Source organism: Oncorhynchus keta, chromosome 30, assembly GCF_023373465.1.
Source record: "Oncorhynchus keta strain PuntledgeMale-10-30-2019 chromosome 30, Oket_V2, whole genome shotgun sequence".
Lineage (NCBI taxonomy): Eukaryota > Metazoa > Chordata > Actinopteri > Salmoniformes > Salmonidae > Oncorhynchus > Oncorhynchus keta.
The window spans coordinates 37,043,376-37,057,225 of NC_068450.1; the positions used below are offsets into that span (position 1 = coordinate 37,043,376).

Sequence of the window (13,850 nt, forward strand, 5' to 3'; positions counted from 1 at the left end):
AAAAACAGCCTATCCAGCTCTGCTATGGCGAGCAGTTCTCTCGTTTGTGTCTGGAAGTACCTAGCAAGCTAGCCAAAGTTAGCCAGTTAGCTTGATCGCTTGACTGTTGTTATTAGGACAGAACACTCTGATCAACCAGAAGAGATGGGTGGGGCAAAAGCTTAAGAGGGTGTGAATGATGCTGAATGGGTGTAGACAAAGTAGAGCTCTTCACTAGATACCAAAACATTCAAAGGCCATTTTCTCAAAAGTGAAGTTACAAGCTTGTCAACTTTCAAAGCAGAATTACTTTCCCATTGTTCCTCAAATGCAGTGTACGACATACCATTTTGTAGCTCTGATTCTCTGCTTTTATCAACTGTTTTTAAAAAAAACGTTTCAAATTGTGCTACATAAGACAAATCAAGGCGATCGGTCACATATACACCCAGTCAGACCATCTCCTGTCACATTCATGTACATATGGATAGTCCAGGTTGATCTTTTCTTAGGCTACATGGGGGATTTATTAGGGAAGTGCAACGAAATCACAGGAATAGAAGGACAGCAGTGTGACAACCGATACAACAGAGGAAGACTGACTGTGGGGTGGGGGGAATATGTTCAGTACACAGTAACAATGGTTATTAATAGAAAAAGACAGACACGGACTTACTCTCTGACATGACAGGCAGTCGATAAGTCACTTAACTATCTGCCCTGAGAGCTTTCATATACCATGGTCTTTATGGATAATAATACCACATTAAAACAAAACATGACATCTGAGTTTGTTTCAATCAATAAAAACAGGAAGAGTCAGCCCCTGTGATCTTTAGTCATAGTGACCTCTACGAGGTCAGATGTTATCACGAGAGACAGACATCCTCCATGTTAATGTAACACCACTATATCCATTCCCCTATATACAACACATGTCATATCAACTGATTGCAATTACTAATACTACATGGGTCTACTGTAGTTATCTGATGTATGGGGGCATTACGGTGTCCATACTACATTTTAGTCATTTAACAGACGCTCTTATCCAGAGGGCACATCGACAGATGTTTCACCTAGTCGGCTCGGGAGATTCGAACCAGCAACCTTTCGGTTACTGGCCCAACACTCTTAACCGCTAGGCTACCCACCACCTTTTTATATCAGGACAGCCTCCGTCTCAGCAGGAGTTTCTTCCATCTAGCAGCCGGTGCAGTAGTTCAGTATCCACTGATAGTCGCATGGTCATGTCTTTGTCCAGTGGTTTGTTTCCATAGCTCCTGTTGTTGCAGGTTGTTGAAGGTTGAGTCCTCTTCTTACGCCATGACGTCACAAATCACTCAATGTTATCATAGAGTGGCACAGTCAATGTCAGAGTTAATGACGTCATTTGTGGACCTAGAGGACACCCAACTACTTCTACACCCGTGACAAAGTTAGCTGCTATTTAGAATCGACAAGCAAAATGTAAACCGTGGGTATGTACAGTACACAAACGTATAATATAGTGAAAGTAAAATGGTTAGAATACGATAAGAAGGTCCTGGTCACAGTGAAACATCTCTGTATTTACACAGTTACTTTAACAATGCTACATAATGTCACAAAGTCCAGAAAGTCCAGTAAAGCTCTAAAGGTCGTGGAATGCATACCCAGGAATCCAAAGATCAAAGGTCAAGTTGATATTATAATGAGATATCTGGATGGCATGGCAACAAACAGGAACAACCTCAGTTAAGCTGGATCCAAGCAGAGGAGACGGACTATGGAGAACCCTTGCATTGATGTTCAGTGTACATCTATTTACATTAAAATCCATTTTCTCAAATATACTCCAGAGTAATCTGGATAGAACATGTAAGGCTTGTTTCCCATACACAGCATTGGCCTAGTCCTGTACTACAATGCATGCCGAATGGAGATTCTCCATTGAAAGTGGTTCTTAGTCCAGACCTAGGCCTAATCTGTTGTCATGACGTTGGCCTGGGGGTAGGTTTATGACAGTCATAAATACCTCTTCCCCCCCTTTTTCCCTCTCTCTACCCTACTGATGTTACATTTGCAAACACCTTGGTTAACAGAGATTCTGGGAACATCAGAAGGTGGGGGGAAATGAACTATATTCTAGTAATCCGACCAATTGAACATATGCGGTGGTACTTAATGAATATTATGTCAGTTCGGTTGTCATCTGAGACATTCTCATCAATGATAAGATGACATAAACTCTACAGTAGAAAGTTTACACATCAGAGTTATTGGATTCACATGGAATTGTTGTTCAATTTAAATGTTTGAATATGAAATTATTCGTGATGGGATGAAATGTGATTTTAGCTTCTAAAATGTGAGATTTGGGTTTTCATGAGTGAATTAGGCCCTACTCAGTGGCCCGCCCACGTGAAGAGACATAGGTTGTAAACTATGAAACACACCCCGTTTCTCCCTTCCTATATAAAGCCTTGACGTCAATATAACCTTCTGTTCCGAGGATGTGAGGACGACGGTCCGATGTCAGAATGGTTCAGATAATAACAGATAATAATTGCGAATGGTATGAACTTTGAACTCTTATTCACTACAGAAGTGATACCGCCAAGCCGTTGAGTTAGCAACAGCCGCTGCAAACGAGGGTCAGGAAGGAACAGACAGAGTATCCCGTCTATCACAAAACTACGTTACTACAACGTATGCAATTGACCACCAGAGACATTCTTCAAAGGACAAAGTTTGGCAACACGGCCTTCCATCTACCACCAACCTACTGAAGCGCAGCTCAGATAAATATTTATAGCATTTTCCTTTTCCAAATGGGCGGTAATTTATAATACTTAAGATATTGTATTTACGATAGCACAGCTTCGCCCTTTGTTCCTCAGTCTTCCTGCTCTTTCACTCAAACCCAGCCCCTTTTATTTTGTGTAAAAAGCTGTCGTAACTGTTCCGCCCGACGTAATTTGTAATCAAGTTATGATTAATTACGTGTATGTGTAATTCTGTGTGATTAGTTAGGTATTTAGTAAATAAATAATTAAACCCAATTTTCAACTGATTCAACTTGTTAGCCAGGGTTCATGAAGATAACCAAGAATTTACAACTTTCAGATGAGACTGAATTACCGTGACGATTAATATTGACTGCTATTGATGTCAAATATTACTAGGTCTTTATTTGGAAGATAACAGCTCTATAAATATTATTTTGTGGTGCCCCGACTCTAGTTAATTAAATTTACATGATTAGCTCAATCAGGTAATATTAATTACGGATAAATTATTTTATAGAATAGCATGTCATATCACTTAATCCGGCATAGCCAAAGACACAACACTGTGTTTGGGGAAACTGGCCTATACGGTTTAATATATTGACACTATTTCTTTAGATAGTCCTTGGTGACGGCCTCCAAGAAGTTGGGAGCAGACATGAGGATGGTGAAGGTGCCGATGATGGAGAACAGAGTGAAGGCCACCAGACACAGCCTGTCCACCACGGCAGCAGCAAACTTCCACTCGCTGCAGATCGCCACTTCCTCATCCTGGTCCCTGAAGCGCTGGGCGATATACGACACCTCCTCCAGGATCTGAAAGACTTCCGGAGGAGTAAAGATCAACCCCCCTCCTCCTCCACCACCTCCTCTCCCTCTTCCAGCACCTCCCCCCGGGGGCTCAGCCTCCTCGCAGGTGGTCCCTTGGGCCAGTCCCCCCGACGCCACGCCGGAGTCGCTGGAGGTGGGACAGCGGGGGCTCTCCACAGCGTTGTAGCTGAAGTAGAGGCTCATGCTGCCGTTGGAAGTGCCAGTGGGGCAGGGGGCCTGGGAGAGGGGCGGGGTGAGGCCCATCACGGTGCCTATAGGTCCCATCTCGATGGAGCTGGCGCTGGAATGTTGCTGGGGAGGGTGGCCGTACTGGTAGCCAGCGGGTTTGCGCTCCTCACCTGGCTGTTTCATTCGCAGAAACCAGGCACACCAGTTCAACAGCACCACTCTGACCTGGACAGAGAGAAGAGGGGGTTGAGACTGAGACACACACACAATGGCGACGATGATGATAACGATAATGATGATGAGGGATACGATGAAGACTGGGAGCAGGACTCACCCATCTGGGCATCTTGCCGCCCTGTGGGTCATGGTGATGGAACTGCAGGACCAGAACAGTCACCACCACAGACAGACCCACTATCATCATTGTACTGGCAAAGTACTGAGCTACAAAACAAAAGCCACAACCACATCAAACATTAACACAGTAACATCACACGTGATACAGACACTGACCAAAAGAAAAAGGAGATTGTGTGTCCCAAATGCCACTTGTCATGGCAAAAGCTGTGCACTCAATAGGGAATAAATGTAAATGTAAATGTAATGTAATGAATAGGTCGCCAGTTGAGTGTGTCTTTGTATATCAGTGGAAAATCAAGCAACCCAATAAAATAACAGCAGTAAAACAGAAGAGAAGGCCAACAACACCGAGCTTTATTGCCGAGTCATTGAGGGCACATCATGAATGGGTTCTCTCAGGGGAGGGACTGGGGGGAGGCAGGGAGGGATGTGAGGGGAGCTTCACCCCATTCAAGCGTTAACTCAACACTGTTCTTACCCAAATATCTCAGCTCTGTAGCTGCCTCCCAGGCCAGTCACACACCCCTCCCTCTCTCTGTTAGCAAACAACCGCTAAACAGTTCAGACAAGAAGAAATGCTAGCAGGGCAAAGTGCACATGACCCACTGTGGGATCAGGGGTTAGGGCTATCCTAGTCAGCTTAGGAAGAGGAAGATGAGGAAGATGGGAAGGAAGAGGAAGATGAGGAGGGAGAAGGAGGAGGGAGGAAGAGAGGAAGTGGAGGAGGAGTGAAATAGAGAAGACAGAGGAAGAGTATGGTGAAAGGTAAGGGAGAGAGCAGGAGAAAAGAGGAGGAGGAAAACACGGAAGCAGAACACAAACTAAGATAAGTATGAGAAAGAGGAGGAGGTGGATCCAGGAGAAGAGTTGGATTCTAATAAGGGAGAGTTGGATGAAGACACCAGATAGCAGTCCTGCCAGAGTCTAATCCAGCAGAGTGGAGGTGGGAAGCGCAGAGATGCCCCTACAGACCTACAGAGTGCTGACTAACACTGCCCTTCACTTAGAACTCTACCCAGCCCATCCCCATCGGAGCCTGTCAGCAGCTTCACATTCACACACACACACAAATCTACATGAGTGTGTTCGAGTGAGACACACAGAGATGGATCAGGCCAGGGAAGGGTAGGATGGGGGGGGGGGGTGAGAGAGGGTGCTGACGTTACCACTTTTTGGGTATAGTGGGACCTCATCAGTACCCCGACTGTGGTTCAGTGTCTCGAGGCCCAAAAAACACATTCAACCAATCGACTAATCATCAACGTGGATTTGACGGATCAGGTGTGTTAGTGCTGGTCTGGAACAAAAGCCTGCAAACACTATGGCCTTCTAGCAGCAGGAGTGAGAAACACTGATGTATAATGTATAAACAGACTGAAATGTACAGGCATCTTCTGGAGTATAACTCACTGGCAGACAAACGCGCTGTGTAGTTCATAGAAAAAACGGGCATCATTCATTTTTATTTGACTCCTCAAAGTTTTTGAGCGCTGAGCCTCCCTGCTGGTCAATGGGACATCAAATCTAATTGATTACGTCATAAACACAACTAACAGTTTCTGGCGCTAATACAAATGCACAGATATATACATGGTAAACAAATGTAGGACTATTTTGCAGGAAGATGCATAGAACCTGCATAGGTCGACAGACACAGACACACACATACACTCCTCATGAGCCTCCACACCAGAGAGCTGATGGCTGAATTAGTGAGCGTTTTACCCTCATATCACGAGTGTCTCATCGCAGCAGCTGAAGCCTTTGAAGTTCTCTCTCAGAACTTTAGCCCCTAAAGGTTACTCATCTCCCTCCCTCCCTCCATCCAGCCTTCCGTTCTGCTCTTCTCCCTCTCCTCACGGGGAGCCTGGCTTGCTCTTCTTCCTCTCCTCACGGGGAGCCTGGCTTGCCCTTCTTCCTCTCCTCAAGGGGAGCCTGGCTTGCTCCTCATCCTCTCCTCACGGGGAGCCTGGCTTGCCCTTCTTCCTCTCCTCAAGGGGAGCCTGGCTTGCTCCTCATCCTCTCCTCTCGGGGAGCCTGGCTTGTCACAGCCTACTAATAACGGTGACAGTATCATCGCCATTGTCCGTCAGTTACAACACCGTCCTGCTCCATCATAACATTAAGGGATTGACACTGACATACTGGGCGTATATCACAGGAGGCTGGTGGCACATTCATTGGGGAGGACGGACTCGTGGTAATAGCTGGAGCGGAATAGATGGAATGGTGAAAAATAATCTGATGCAGCCGAAACGCGTCAGATTTTTGACATTTTGTTTCCATTGAACAAAGCCATACAAATAAAGGCATTTTAATTAATGATATGCAGAGTGCCTTGGTCCTCCCTTCTTTTTGATAATCAATGTAAAGGGCTTTGAAAACAAAAAGGCTTGGTAGAGTATATGCTCAGTGCTCCATTGACATTTCACATCCAATCTGGTTTGAGTTTAGTGGGACTAACATTTGATTTTCAACTGGACAATGACCCAAAACACACCTCCAGGCTGTGTAATGACTGTTTGACCAAGAAGGAGAGTGATATGGTGCTGCATCAGACGACCTGGCCTCCACAATCACCTGACCTCAACCCAATTGAGATGTATTTGGGATGAGTTGGACCGCAGAGTGAAGTAAAAGCAGCCAACAAGTGCTCAGCATATGTGGGAACTCCTTCAAGACTGTTGGGAAAGCATTCCAGGTGAAGGTGGTTGAGAGAATGCCAAGAGTGTGAAAAACTGTCATCAAGGCAAAGGCTGGCTAATTGTTTGGTTACTACATGATTACATATGTGTTATTTCATAGTTTTGATGTCTTCACTATTATTCTACAATGTAGAAAATAGTAAAAATAAAGAAAAACCCTTGAATGAGTAGGTGTGTCCAAACTTTTGATTGGTACTGTATGATTTTGATTGGACACCCTAGTACATAGGCTCTCAGCCCTCAATGACATTAATAAGGTATTAATGTACCGCTTAGTCAAACCTAGCGAGGCCCTCAGAGGATCACAGACTGTATAAACATACACATTAACACAAGATTTGCACACACACATTAATACAAACACACACTCTCTGGCTTTACACTCACTAATGCACAGCCAATCAAACGAAACCATAAGAGGACAGAGGGTAATGTATATAACACACACACACACACACACACACACACACACACACACACACACACACACACACACACACACACAGAACCCACCGATGAGAGGCACAGAGTCTGAGGTGGCGGGCATGATCTCAGCAACCAGTAGCATGAAGACTGTTAGAGAGAGCAAGACCGTGATACCTGGAGAGAGACGGAGAGAGACAGAGAGAGAGAGGCAGAGAGAGAGCGAGACAGAGACAGACAGAGAGAAAAAGCGAGAGGGAGAAAGTGAGAAAGAGAAAGTGAGAGAGAGAGCAAGAATAAGTCATTATATCTGTTAAGTATAGCATGATAAAAGACAAGCAGGTCTAGAGAGAAAGGGGGGGTGTGTGCGAGCGTGCGTGCCTGGGTGCGTGTGAGTCTTTGCTGCCTCAGCCCAACCTGTCACAGTAATGTTCAGTGAAGTGTTATGCATGGCTAGCTGTGGACCAGCCAACACAGGACCAGAGGTGATGCCCAGGTGAGCTGATGATGTCATAAGATGTTAAACATGCAGCGACAGTCAGGGAATAAACAAACCACTGTCGTCCTTCATAAGTAATCAGCTCGCCTGCTGTGCCTGTTTATGGCTGAAGCACTGCTAATGACTACTGGGTTGTTGTAAACACACATTTCTATTAGTGATCGGGGAAAATAACTTAAATCAGTTCTACCAAATTTCTATCAACATGTTAAATGTGCAACCAGAGGGAAAACAATTCTAGATCACCTGTACTCCACACACAGAGACGCATACAAAGCTCTCCCTCGCCCTCCATTTGGTAAATCCGAGCACAACTCTATCCTCCTGATTCCTTCTTCCAAGCAAAAATTAAAGCAGGAAGCACCAGTGACTCGGTCTATAAAAAAGTGGTCAGATGAAGCAGATGCTAAACTACAGGACTGCTTTGCTATTACAGACTGGAACATGTTCCGGGATTCTTCCGATGACATTGAGGAGTACAACACATCAGTCACTGGCTTTATCAATAAGTGCATTGAGGATGTCGTCCCCACAGTGACTGACCGTACGTACCCCAACCAGAAGCCATGGATTACAGGCAACATTCGCACTGAGCTAAAGGGTACAGCTGACGCTTTCAAGGTGCGGGACTCTAACCCGGAAGCTTACAAGAAATCCTGGTATGCCCTGCGACGAACCATCAAACAGCCAAAGCGTCAATACAGGGCTAAGATTGAATCATACTACACCGGCTCCAATGCTCGTCTTATGTGGCAGAGCTTGCAAACTATTACAAACTACAAAGGGAAGCACAGCCGTGAGCTGCCCAGTGACACGAGCCTACCAGACGAGCTAAATCACTTCTATGCTCGCTTCGAGGCAAGCAACACTGAGGCATGCATGAGAGCATCAGCTGTTCCGGACAACTGTGTGCTCACACTCTCCGATAGCCGACGTGAGTAAGACCTTTCAACAGGTCAACATACACAAGGCTTCGGGGCCAGACGGATTACCAGGACGTGTGCTCCGGGCATGTGCTGACCAATTGGCAGGTGTCTTCACTGACATTTTCAACATGTTCCTGATTGAGTCTGTAATACCAACATGTTTCAAGCAAACAACCATAGTCCCTGTGCCCAAGAACACAAAGGCAACCTGCCTAAATGACTACAGACCCGTAGCACTCATGTCCGTAGCCATGAAGTGCTTTGAAAGGTTGGCAATGGCTCACATCAAACCCATTATCCCAGAAACCCTAGACCCACTCCAATTTGCATACCGCCCAAACAGATCCACAGATGATACAATCTCTATTGCACTCCACACTGCCCTTTCCCACCTGGACAAAAGGAACACTTATGTGAGAATGCTATTCATTGTCTACAGCTCAGCGTTCAACACCATAGTACCCGCAAAGCTCATCACTAAGCTAAGGATCCTGGGACTAAACATCTCCCTCTGCAACTGGATCCTGGACTTCCTAACGGGCCACCCCCAGGTGGTGAGGGTAGGTAGCAACACATCTGCCACGCTGATCCTCAACACTGGAGCTCCCCAGGGGAGCGTGCTCAGTCCTCTCCTGTACTCCCTGTTCACCCACGACTGCATGGCCAGGCACAACTCCGACACCATCATTAAGCTTGCAGACGACAACAGTGATCACCGACAACGACGAGACAGCCACAGACAGCCACACATATAGCCTCTACTGTATATAGCCTCTCTACTGTATATAGCCTCTCTACTGTATATAGCCTCTACTGTATATAGCCTCTACTGTATATAGCCTCTACTGTATATAGCCTCTACTGTATATAGCCTCTCTACTGTATATAGCCTCTACTGTATATAGCCTCTACTGTATATAGCCTCTACTGTATATAGCCTCTACTGTATATAGCCTCTACTGTTTATAGCCTCTACTGTTTATAGCCTCTCTACTGTATATAGCCTCTACTGTATATAGCCTCTACTGTATATAGCCTCTACTGTATATAGCCCTCTACTGTATATAGCCTCTACTGTATATAGCCTCTACTGTATATAGCCTCTCTACTGTATATAGCCTCTACTGTATATAGCCTCTCCACTGTATATAGCCTCTACTGTATATAGCCCTCTACTGTTTATAGCCTCTCTACTGTTTATAGCCTCTCTACTGTATATAGCCTCTACTGTATATAGCCTCTACTGTATATAGCCTCTCTACTGTATATAGCCTCTACTGTATATAGCCTCTACTGTATATAGCCTCTACTGTATATAGCCTCTCTACTGTATATAGCCTCTACTGTATATAGCCTCTACTGTATATAGCCCCTACTGTATATAGCCTCTACTGTATATAGCCTCTCTACTGTATATAGCCTGTCTTTTACTGGTGTTTTTATTTCTTTACTTACCTATTGTTCACCTAATACCTTTTTTGCAATATTGGTTAGAGCCTGTAAGCAAGCATTTAACTCTACACCTGTTGTATTCGGCACATGTGACAAATACACTTTGATTTGAAATATGTATACAGTTACATATCGCAATAATATTTTGGACAATATTATATCGATACTTTGACCCCAAATATTAATTTGTAAAAAAAAATGATAATAAAAAAAATGTTTTGCTAGGTACAGTAGCGTTAGAAAGCACTAGTCGGCTGTACCTCCGGCAAAATTCTGGTAGAGCGAGCGAGATAAGATTGTCAGACTTATAACCTCTTGGCTAAACTGACTTGTTAGACTGACAGTTTAGGCAAGTTACCAATTGGAAGAGATTACAGGTAACTGCTGACCCTGCGATATCTATTAATAAACCTGACAGAAGTCCAGTATAGATAGTACTCCGTAACATACAAAAATCCAAGATGGCTTCCCGGCGTTCCTTCCTTACCCAGGGAGATCTTCTCTCCGGAGTCGGCGGGCAGCAGAAAGACCAGCAGGGCCAGGCCAGAGATGAGGACACAGGGGATGAGCAGGTTGAGACCGTAATAGAGGGTTCGTCTTCGCATGGTGACGGTGAAGGTGACGTCAGGGTAGGGCTCCTTACAGCAGTCATAGTACAGCTCATTACGCTTGGCAGGGACTCCTAGGAGACACACACACACACACATTAAGAAACACAGAGGGGGGATTCAAAATCACTGCATTTACATTGATTCAACGATGGACTGTTCACATTTTCTTTGACACACACAAGTACGAACCAAACACACAACCCCATTCCCACCCACCTCTATAGAGATAATGACAGAGGCATGGACATACATGCTGAGAGAGAGATTAACCACATCGTACCCACGAGGTCCCACTCTCCATTGGGTATGTAGGTAGACGTGTCCACATCCAGCATCTGCAGGTCCAGCAGCCAGCCGTTGTGGGTCCACGAGCCAAACTTCAGGTCACACTTCTGGACGTCGAAGGGGAACCAGCGCACATCAATATAGCAGGTACTCTTCAGGATGCCCGGGGGGATGTACTGGCAGTAACCCGACGCATTGACCAGCACGTTGGTGTGGAAGGTGGCATCAAATCTCTCATCGGCGCTGCAGGGAGAAGGAGAGAGAGCGATGCATCCCTTTAACCTGTGACATCTCAACAGATCCAAGTCAAAAAGTGTTACTTGTATATTTGTGATGTATTTGTGTGAGAGAGAGAGAGAGAGAGAGAGAGAGAGAGAGAGAGAGAGAGAGAGAGAGAGAGAGAGAGAGAGAGAGAGAGAGAGAGAGAGAGAGAGAGAGAGAGAGAGAGAGAGAGAGAGAGAGAGAGAGAGGAAATAAGTAATTCTACCTGTTAAGTAAAGCATGATAAAAGACAAGCAGGTCTAGAGTGAAAGTGGTGGTATGTGTGTGCGAGCGTGCGTGCCTGGGTGCGTGTGAGTCTTTGCTGCCTCAGCCCAACCTGTCACAGTAATGTTCAGTGAAGTGTTATGCATGGCTAGCTGTGGACCAGCCAACACAGGACCAGAGGTGATGCCCAGGTGAGCTGATGATGTCATAAGATGTTAAACATGCAGCGACAGTCAGGGAATAAACAAACCACTGTCGTCCTTCATAAGTTATCAGCTCGCCTGCTGTGCCTGTTTATGGCTGAAGCACTGCTACTGACTACTGGGTTGTTGTAAACACACATTTCTATGGTAGAGCATATTACATATGTGTTTAGAGGTCAGCTAAAGCCCGAGTTAGAGATGTTAAAACAGTCAGACAACCTGTCCTGTGTCAACACACACACCCTGTGAGTAACGTACACAGATCTACATTGACACACACATAAACTAATTACACTATAACAGTGACAAACGGTGCCCACAAACTGTTAGGGCCTACATAAAGCTGTCTCGACAGCAGAGTCCCAACAGCATTCCCAACATCGTACCACCGCTACATCTGGCTATCAGCAGAGCCTTGTCTGGCAGCGAAACCATTCATTCAGTCTCATTTACTGCCTTTAAAAAAAATATAGCTGATATGGCTGACTTGCTTTAACAAATGTGGGGTTTTTTTTCAGACAATTGAGATGTACAAACTATGGCATAGGGGGAAGACAAGCAGTAAGAGGCAATCCGTGATTTTGATTAAAACATTAATGAGCGAGCTCGGACGGACATAGTCAGTATAACTATTTGGTCAGCACTTTTGAAATGTACAGCAAAAGAATTCAGAACATGGGACGTTCTTACAGTGTTCTCCCTGCATACAAAGTCAGAACTGTAGGATAAATAAAGGGGGCATATAGGCAGACAATGAAAGCTCTTACAATATTTGATGATTACATTTCTCAAAAACAGGTTATAGGCTACATGTGCACCACCAAGTCAGAAAAGTAGGCAAAATTAAGAGGTGAAAATAAACAAAATTATTAGGGTGAGGCACATGGGCTACTAATATCTTACTACACAACATACACTTAGTATTACCTTCTAAGCTACAGTATACATATCTCCCTGGCATATTACATCATTTATGCAGCAGCATATAATACATTTTTGGACTCCTCTTGTTTTGCTGTGCTCACTTGAACAGGAAGTTGGCGCAGCGGTCCCTCGTGGGCATATTTTGTCATCAAACTTTGATTGCTTTGCAATGATTGCTTTGCAATGATCTGAGAAAGCTTTAGTGAGTCCCATTGCTTTAGGACTTGGTCAGGGGGTTTAAGCATATCCCAGTTTTGGTCACCTATCAGGATAAATTCAGACTTAGTGTAAGGGGCCAGGAGAGAGCTTAGAGCAGGAAGGGTACAGGCCGGTGCTGATGGAGGACGATAACACCCAGCAACAGTCAACAAAGAGCTATATGGTAAAGATGGCCACTCACCCACCTTTGGAAGATCTATCTTTCCGAAAAAGGTTATAACCAGGAAGGTTAGAATCAGTATTCAAAACACTCTTCCTTAACCACGTCTCAGTAATGACCAACACATCTGGATTGGAGCTGTGAACCCACACTTTCAATTGATCCATTTTAGGAAATAAGCTTCTAGTGTTAATGTGCAGTAAACCTAGGCTTTTATTGAGAGCAGAAATCAGTGAAGCAGATATCAGAGCACAGTCAGAAGTCAGATTTGGGGCTAGCAACAGTAGATGGGTGTACATGCACATTTCCAGATATCATCAGCAGAAATACAATCAAGGCACGACAGAGGACTAGGAGATCTATGCAGGGTTGATTTATGACATTTGAATGTGCATTAGATGGCTACAAGATCATATTGTACAGCAATTGTATCAGGTAACATGAATACAAAGCCGTCGAGAGGTGGTTGGAATAGGATGGGAGGCCAAAAGTCTGTGTAACCAACAGAGAGTCAGAGTCCCGAGTGTGGGAACAAACATAGTCTGTCCCACAGTTGGGTAAACAAGAAAGCTCATAGTCAACAAAGCATGCAGGAGTCATGAGGCAAATAACAAAATGTACAAGAAAAGAACGACTTGGGGCTAGCCATTGTAAGTTCAGAGTCACTCGCCTCAACAGTACCTGTGTGCTGGAGGCGCTTGAAAGCTCGGGAGACCTTGAGCCTTCTTGGATGGGCACTTCTAATGTAACTCTATGGCAGCATCCAAGGGGCTTGAATTTTCTAGCGTCCCCATGAGTGACGGAACACGGCGCAACGCTCCGTATTTTCTGCTGGCTTGCCCCACCAC

General features: G+C 45.0%; 1 protein-coding gene across 1 annotated transcript in view; it reads right to left on the reverse strand.

Moving 5' to 3' along the window:
* Positions 1-491: 491 nt before the first annotated feature.
* LOC118363490 (neuronal acetylcholine receptor subunit alpha-7-like) overlaps positions 492-13,850 on the reverse strand; it is a 68,967-nt gene continuing 55,608 nt past the window's right edge. Inside the window, exons 6-10 of the mRNA XM_035744399.2 lie at positions 11,006-11,253; positions 10,602-10,796; positions 7,328-7,414; positions 4,084-4,193; positions 492-3,974 (exon numbers count right to left, since the gene is read on the reverse strand). Of these exons, the coding sequence (XP_035600292.2) occupies positions 3,357-3,974; positions 4,084-4,193; positions 7,328-7,414; positions 10,602-10,796; positions 11,006-11,253 (1,258 nt within the window). The 3' untranslated portion in view covers positions 492-3,356. The remainder of the gene's footprint in view (positions 3,975-4,083; positions 4,194-7,327; positions 7,415-10,601; positions 10,797-11,005; positions 11,254-13,850) is intronic.